Source organism: Diaphorina citri, unplaced genomic scaffold, assembly GCF_000475195.1.
Source record: "Diaphorina citri unplaced genomic scaffold, Diaci psyllid genome assembly version 1.1 scaffold103, whole genome shotgun sequence".
Taxonomy (NCBI): Eukaryota; Metazoa; Arthropoda; class Insecta; order Hemiptera; family Psyllidae; genus Diaphorina; species Diaphorina citri.
Window position 1 is genome coordinate 364,531 of NW_007377540.1, and position 9,143 is coordinate 373,673.

The 9,143-nt window shown below is 39.5% G+C and overlaps 1 protein-coding gene across 1 annotated transcript in view; it reads right to left on the bottom strand.

Moving 5' to 3' along the window:
- The window catches only part of LOC103524550 (ATP-dependent RNA helicase DDX55), a 35,363-nt gene extending 33,043 nt beyond the window's left edge, over window positions 1-2,320 (bottom strand). The window contains 1 exon segment of the mRNA XM_026819928.1: window positions 1,949-2,320. Coding sequence (XP_026675729.1) covers window positions 1,949-2,044 — 96 coding nt within the window. The 5' untranslated portion in view covers window positions 2,045-2,320.
- Window positions 2,321-9,143: the final 6,823 nt, after the last annotated feature.

The window sequence follows — 9,143 nt, forward strand, 5'->3', positions numbered from 1 at the left end:
TTATGTCCCCTCCCTACCCATGCTTTGGCATAACACAGTGTTGTGTCCCCTCCCCACCCATGCTTTAGCATAACACACAGTATTGTGTCCCGCCCCCCTAGTACTTATCACTACACAGAATCCGAAACGGCAGACTTGACCACGATGTACCGCGGTGTAGCACATCTAGGTTAGGTTAGGTTAGATCACATCTCTTCAGGACTGCGGCAGAGGTACTTACTGCAGTCTCTAGTTAGTTTTGGAGGAAATTTGACACCGGACATCACTAGAGGAGAGTTTATTTTGAACCTGGCGCACAAGTTGTAGTCGCGTCACCCCCTGGTGCAGCTGAACCTCCTGGTCCTGAAGAGCCTTTTGGTACAGAGCCCCCTGGTGCAGGGGAAGTGCCTTTTGGTTCAGAACCTCCTGGTGCAGAAGATGTTTCTGGTGCTGGGGAAGAGCCTTGAGGGGCAGAGCCTTTTGGTTTATAGCCTCCTGGTGCAGGGGAAGAGCCTTTTGGTTCAGAGCCCCTTGGTCCAGAAGATGTTTCTGGTGCTGGGGAAGTGCCTTGAGGGGAAGATCCCCCGGGTCCTCCGCTCCTAGTTCCTGGATTATCACTCCCTCCGGTGGGCTCACTAATGATAGCAACATGTTTATGACATTGTTTGTAAATCTCGGATCCCGGCAGTTGATCCTTGCTCGAGACAAACGCTGGTTTGCCGTTCTTGGTGAACTTACACAGGTTCGCCGCACACGAAGGGTTGCTGCCTTGGACGGCCTCGGCAATTTTCGTGCAGCCGTCGTCGGCAGGTCCGGCGGATGGACAGAAGCAGTTCACCTTGTCCGCATGGTTGCAAATCACATTCTTGTCGTGCTCATCGAGAGCACAATTCTCTCCGTAACATAGACACACGTAGCTGAGCAAAACGAGGAAACACCACTTGCTGGATTGAGCCATGCTTCTGAACACTGGAAAGCGTTGGAAAAGAATGATTCCTTGCCTTGCTGAATCCCATTTTATATTCCCCCCATGACTGTATAAGTCAGCTGACAAAACAAACCATTATTAATAACAATAGTGCTTATAATAATGAGTGTTTTTGTGGATTTAACCATCATTTTGCCAGACTTGATCGTCAATTTTATTGCAGATCAGAAGCAGACAAAATTCATGAATGGGCCACTATGTAAGGAATTTGAACAAAATTTACTCAAGTGTATGTACTTGACTCTAAGCCATTAAAAACACAAATATTAATGACATTGATGTAATGTCATTGCTGAAATAATGTCGTAGATCAACAACTTATTGATCTCGGGAAGTTACTTTACAACTAACTGTAATTAAACTCACATGAAAGGGTAAACGCTTCGATGTGCGAAACACTTCATCAGAAGACATGAGGAGATGTACCTGATCCACTCGACCCCTGATGAATTGATGAAATGAAATAATTATGTTAAACCAAAATAATTCTACTGTTGATCCTTTAAATCTTGTTTATCGAGAAACAAAGGATCTGGCTCTTCCGATCTTAACTAAAGCTAAAGAGACAAGACGTTCTGTTCACAGGCCCTATACTGCCGTGCTAAGCAAAAGCGCCGTATGTCAAAAAAAATTGATTTTTGGTTTTTGGTGCAAAATGGTTCCTATGATCCTAAATTTTGATCCTGTATATTTTTTTTTTTCTTTATCCCAAACCCCTTAATTAAAAACCACTAAAACGTGTTGCCATATGTCAAAAACATATGTTTGCCGTATTGATTGAAATCTTTAAACTTGATTTCCCGAAAGTAGGGTTTTTTGACGTATGGCATTTTCCCTTAGCACAGCAGTATATAGAACTTGGAGCCCAGATAACAACTGATATTTTCCACCCATTTTACCAGTACATCCTACACACTAGACTGTCATAACAAATCCATTAAATTGACTTCATACAAGTCTATTTCTTGTGTTAAAACTTACCTGAACAGGTGTCATAGCTTCAAAGTTCATCTGTTTGATTGTTAATCGTACAGGATCACTCAGCTTTGTTTTCAAACTATCCCATTTGAGCTGCATGGTGCTGAGTGGGTTTGGTAGCTCAGGGAGCTTCAAGTTGTCAAGTAGAATGTACAAAGTGAATGAAGAGAAAGTAAAAACACTGTGTTTTCCACTTGTCTTTTGGTACCTCTCCCGGTAACTTGAGAAGGAATCTTTTTAGATATTTTTTTTCAATTTGTTAAAATGCTGGGGAAACACTCGAAATCAAGCATCTTCACCTTTAGTTTATCTTCTATTTCTACTTTTTATAACTCTTTATCTAGTTTTTCTTCTGTTCAAATCTTCAGTATTCCACTTTTCCACTTTGCTTTTTCTAATTTTATTTTTAAAATTTAAATTTTAAAACCTAACCTCAAAAATGCACATGTTGATAATGCACATGGAGGCTCAGGACCCATGGACACTTCATTGTCCGGATAGTAAAGTGAAGCCAACTTTTCAGTGGCGTATCCGTGAAAGCATTTTAGAATATTTTACTTCACATTCCGCAAAAATATTTCGAGATTTTCAAGCGTTCTCTCAAATTTGAGTTACATTACTATACATACGTTATTTATTAGGTAGGTACCTACATTCGCAACTTTCAACATTTAAGTTAGTTGTCAATTTTTTTTTTAAATGTCCAGGAAGGAGCTGATCAATCTGTGAAAAGAAAAAACTGTAAAAACGAAAAATAAGACAAGAATAGATCCATTTTAATTGAAAAACAATTTTATTAAGTTAGTAAATAAAAAAAGGAACAAATTTGCTTTCAGTCTCGTTAAAAAAGGGAGAAAAGGGGGAATTTTATATTACAAAATATTGGGGACACGTCCTTTCTAAATCAAACTGAAGGTATACCTGATGGTCAAGGAATTCTAGAGGGGGAATGTGGGTAATTGACTCAAATAATGAGGAGGGATTCTTATTATCGTAAGACTTATACGCTTGTCACAAATAGCATTCCTCACTTGATACACCTGTGTTAAATGTACTTGAATGATTAATCTTCTGATCTGAAATTCTATATGTTGGCCACTAAACCACAAACGAACATTATCCCATCAGGATAAAATCGAACCCGCGGCCTAGCACTCACATTTCAGTCGCGCTACCAACCAAGCTAACTAGGCTGACTGAGGTACCTAATCAGTAAGTAGGACAAAGAAAATTCCCTCCTTTCTTTTTCCTCCCCTGTCAGGATCAAGGCCGTATCTAGGATTTTGTGGAGGGTCGAAACAGTGATGTACCGGGGGGGTAGATGCTCCAAATTTTGGGAGTCTGGCCTACAGTATAGGAGAAAAATGAAGCCTCAAATAAGGTCCTGACCCTCTATGTAATACTTACCTGGTCTTGGTACATTAGAATTCTTTTATGAAATTTGAAAATTTGAATGAGATATCTTCTTTGGTATTCATTCTGAAGCTCCCGTTTTTCTCTCATTTCTCTCATCTGTATCCGCCTATCAGTCTTCCCGTCTATTTTCTTCAATTTGAGGACCACATATTCATCTGTCTCAACTTTTCTCTCATTTCTCTCATCTGTATCCGCCTATCAGTCTTCCCGTCTATTTTCTTCAATTTGAGGACCACATATTCATCTGTCTCAATATTCGTATACATGATGGCATTTCCCAGTGGATCTCTGTGTACTTCCCCAATCTTCTCGATGTATTTGGCCAGGATCTTATACTGTCCACGCATGTGTACCACAAGGACTGGAATGAAACTTATCACCAAAAGTCTTTTGTAGTATTTTTTTTCTCTCCTCTTTTCTCTCCGTCCCTCCCTTTTGTCCATTTAGCTTACCCTCCTGAGAACATAATAATCACCAGTATACTCGTACTATGTTAAAACGTAGGTATGTATAGTTTGTTGCAATGTTGTATAATATGTTAAAACGTGGTGAAAACTCACATTCAGAGGGAAACCTTGTAAAAACTTTGTAACCTACAAATACAAACCTATATACATACGTACTCGTACAATATTAGGTATACAAGAAACTTTCTACATAGTAAATAATATGTACTTATAGTTACATACAGTACTAGTATACCTATGTACCTAAGTTATGTCAGGGCTGTATCCACAGGATTTTGTCGAGGGGGTGGGGGGCCGAGAGTGAAGTCTTTTTTTTTCTCCTCTTTTCTCTCCCTCCCTCTTGTCCCTTTAGCTTACCCTCCTGAGAACATAATAATCACCAGTATAGGTACTCGTACTATATGTTAAAACGTAGGTATGTATAGTTTGTTGTAATGTTGTATAATATGTTAAAACGTGGTGAAAACTCACATTCAGAGGGAAACCTTCTAAAAACTTTGTAACCTACAAATACAAACCTACATACGTACTCGTACAATATTAGGTATACAAAAAACTTTCTACATAGTAAATAATATGTACTTATACTTACATACAGTACTAGTATACCTATGTACCTAAGTTATGTCAGGGCTGTATCCACAGGATTTTGTCGAGGGGGTGGGGGGCCGAGAGTCCAAACAGCGATGTACCGAGGGGGTAGGGGACGCTCCAAATTTTCGAAGTCTGGCCTTCAGTAGGTATAGGAGAAAAATGAGGCTCGAGGGCCCCTCCCCCCTAAATCCAGCTCTGAGTTATGTAAGTTCAGCTTTCTGTGTTAGGTGTTAGGAAGGACTGTGAGAAGGGTGATGTAGGTATTGTTGTTACCTACATTGAGATTAAACGTAAACGGGGAAACTTTTCTAAGCCCTAGTGTTCGCTCTAATGCCTGTAATAACGCATAAATAACAGTTATGATTACATAATTTATTTATTTATTTACATCTATAAACGGTTTCCCTTTACTAGCTATTTACAAATAAGCATCCTAACTGTCAAAAATGAGGTAAAAATTGAAAATATAGTGTACATACATAAAAATAAAATTAAGAATAAAATAATAGATAATTAAAAAATAGATAAAACAATGATCTGATTAGAAATGCCGATGGCTTTTGTGTGTTCATTTGTTGTTAAAATATTTTGTATTTACGATGATCTCAAATTAAACCACGTAATTTTTTACCCTCTTTGTTCCCACGTGAAAGTGTTAGATGATTTTTAACATCCGCCTGCTACCTCTAACCTCACCCAGCTTGAGTGGGACCGGGAAATGTCAACAGCACACTATTGCCCCAATGGTCGCCCGTTCTAAGTTACTCTTTGACAAATGGAGTGTGACAGAAGCCATGCGCTGTGTTCCAATCCATTCAAACCCAATTTTAAAAGTAGCTGCTATCCACGTATTGCCACAAGTGTTTAAAAAGTGCTAATTAGAAAGTTACCTTGGTAGGTGTTAGGAGTCATTCACGGGATTGTCTTATCTGAGAACCGAGGAGCTCTTTTCAAAAGATAATATGTCACTTTACCCCTTCATCGACACGACGTGATTTTCACCTCTGTGTTCAAAATAGATTGTTCAAAATCCTGCGATTCAACTCTACAAGAATAATTCCCAGATAAAGTCCCTGAACTTCTCGAATGAACATCTGAGACTGATTTACTGTTTGATATCCGAGCGGTTGAATCCGCCCCTGAACATAATTTAGAGCCTGTTCAAGATATCTTTACTACTTAACACCCAGCACCTAATGACTTGCTGATAATATTAGCAGCCAAAGAATATTAATACAGTGTAATTAATTTTTTAACTGTGAAATACAGGGTGTCTGCGAAGGAATATTCTGAAGTCACAACTTCTTCGTCCTTATTCATAAAGTTGAAGGGAAGTAAGAGAAAAGTTGAGGTGAAAATGCCGAAAAACAGTGTAATTAATTTTTTAACTGTGAAATACAGGGTGTCTGCGAGAGAATATTCTGAATTCACAACGTCTTCGTCCTTATTCATAAAGTTGAAGGGAAGTAAGAGAAAAGTTGAGGTGAAAATGCCGAAAAACCATGAAACTCTGTTGACGTCATGGACGTCTTTATGACTGAAATATACGAGGCCAGTTGAGTCCAACTAATGGTCTTGTATAATGACCACTGGTGCTCAATAACGTTCCAGTGCAGGACAGAATCAATCAGGTTCGGGTTTAGCCCCCTCTGTTTTAGGGCCAGGTTCGGGTTTAGCCCCCTAAGTTTGTCAGACAGTAGGAAGGTCGAATGGCATCTTAACATCTTTCAGAGGTCTTGGTTTGTTAATATACACTCTGGGTTTGAGGAATGCCCGAAGCACGCACTTCCATTACCTGCCATCGACAAAAAATTAACAGGTTACTTTCTGGTTTTCTCGTGTTGACCCAGCACTTAAATGGGAAGTATTGTGTCTCTTCTCGCCCATCTGATGAGAGGCATTCTACGACACAGACCACACGACTCTAGTATAGCAGTTGTTTCATTGCTACGAAATAAATTAAATAATAATAATAATAAAAGCTGTGAAACACTTTTTTTTTAGCAACCAAATGGCAGGAAATGTGTCTCCTCTAGTTTATCGGATCAGAGCCTTTGGGAAAACAACTTTTAATAAAGACAGATAAAATGCTGATCTAGTTAGATAATCATGAGTTTGTCATATATTTATGATATATGTATATTTATTTTAAAAAGATATTACATTGCAGAGTGATCAGAGTCTAAATTGACAGATAAAATGATGGAATTTCCCCTTCAAAAATTTCATTATGCAACCATAACGACCAGGATCGTACTTAGGGAAGGGAGAAGCCCAGACCCCCCTGGAGCTCAATTTTTTCCTTTACTGTAGGCCAAGCTCCGAAAATTTGCAGCATCCCCCCCCGGTACATCACTGTTTGGACTCTCAGCTCCCCCCCCCCCAAAAAAATCCTGAATACAACCCTGATCCTGACAGGGAGGAAAAACAAAGGAGGGAATTTTCGATAGTTTTGGAGGAAATTTGACACCGGACATCACTAGAGGAGAGTTTATTTTGAACCTGGCGCACAAGTTGTAGTCGCGTCACCCCCTGGTGCAGCTGAACCTCCTGGTCCTGAAGAGCCTTTTGGTACAGAGCCCCCTGGTGCAGGGGAAGTGCCTTTTGGTTCAGAACCTCCTGGTGCAGAAGATGTTTCTGGTGCTGGGGAAGAGCCTTGAGGGGCAGAGCCTTTTGGTTTATAGCCTCCTGGTGCAGGGGAAGAGCCTTTTGGTTCAGAGCCCCTTGGTCCAGAAGATGTTTCTGGTGCTGGGGAAGTGCCTTGAGGGGAAGATCCCCCGGGTCCTCCGCTCCTAGTTCCTGGATTATCACTCCCTCCGGTGGGCTCACTAATGATAGCAACATGTTTATGACATTGTTTGTAAATCTCGGATCCCGGCAGTTGATCCTTGCTCGAGACAAACGCTGGTTTGCCGTTCTTGGTGAACTTACACAGGTTCGCCGCACACGAAGGGTTGCTGCCTTGGACGGCCTCGGCAATTTTCGTGCAGCCGTCGTCGGCAGGTCCGGCGGATGGACAGAAGCAGTTCACCTTGTCCGCATGGTTGCAGATCACATTCTTGTCGTGCTCATCGAGAGCACAATTCTCTCCGTAACATAGACACACGTAGCTGAGCAAAACGAGGAAACACCACTTGCTGGATTGAGCCATGCTTCTGAACACTGGAAAGCGTTGGAAAAGAATGATTCCTTGCCTTACCGAATCCCATTTTATATTCCCCTCATGACTGTATAAGTCAGCTGACCAAACAAACCATTATTAATAATAATAGTGCTTATAATAATAAGTGTTTTTGTGGATTTAACCATCATTTTGCCAGACTTGAATGACTTGATCGTCAATAGACAATTTCATTGCAGATCAGAAGCAGACGAAATTCATGAATGGGCCACTATGTAAGCAATTTGAACAAAATTTACTCAAGTGTATGTACTTGACTCTAAGCAATTAAAAACACAAAAATATTGATGACATTGATGTAATGTCATTGATGAAATAATGTCGTAGATCAACAACTTATTGATCTCGGGAAGTTACTTTACAACTAACTGTAATTAAACTCACATGAAAGGGTAAACGCTTCGATGTGCGAAACACTTCATCAGAAGACATGAGGAGATGTACCTGATCCACTCGACCCCTGATGAATTGATGAAATGAAATAATTATGTTAAACCAAAATAATTCTACTGTTGATCCTTTAAATCTTGTTTATCGAGAAACAAAGGATCTGGGAAGTCTTTTTTTTTCTCCTCTTTTCTCTCCCTCCCTCTTGTCCCTTTAGCTTACCCTCCTGAGAACATAATAATCACCAGTATAGGTACTCGTACTATATGTTAAAACGTAGGTATGTATAGTTTGTTGTAATGTTGTATAATATGTTAAAACGTGGTGAAAACTCACATTCAGAGGGAAACCTTCTAAAAACTTTGTAACCTACAAATACAAACCTACATACGTACTCGTACAATATTAGGTATACAAAAAACTTTCTACATAGTAAATAATATGTACTTATACTTACATACAGTACTAGTATACCTATGTACCTAAGTTATGTCAGGGCTGTATCCACAGGATTTTGTCGAGGGGGTGGGGGGCCGAGAGTCCAAACAGCGATGTACCGAGGGGGTAGGGGACGCTCCAAATTTTCGAAGTCTGGCCTCAATGCTGCAGTGAGCACCAAAGTTGTGACATAATAACACAAAAAAACTGCATTTACATAGGAGAAAAATGAGGCTCGAGGGCCCCTCCCCCCTAAATCCAGCCCTGAGTTATGTAAGTTCAGCTTTCTGTGTTAGGTGTTAGGAAGGACTGTGAGAAGGGTGATGTAGGTATTAATTATTACCTACATTGAGATTAAACGTAAACGGGGAAACTTTTCTAAGCCCTAGTGTTCGCTCTAATGCATATAATAACGCATAAATAACAGTTAGGTATTATTACATAATTTATTTATTTATTTATTAACATATATAAACGGTTTCCTTTTAACTAACTATTTACAAATAAGCATCCTAACTATCAAAAATGAGGTAAAAATTGAAAATATAGTGTACATACATAAAAATAAAATTAAGAATAAAATAATATAATATAATTAAAAAATAGATAAAACAGAGAACTATGTCAATCTCATTCCCAAGTTAGAGAGTGACACAGAGAACTGTATCTCTCTCCTTCCCAAGTTAGAGAGTGACAGAGAACTGTCCCTTTCTAA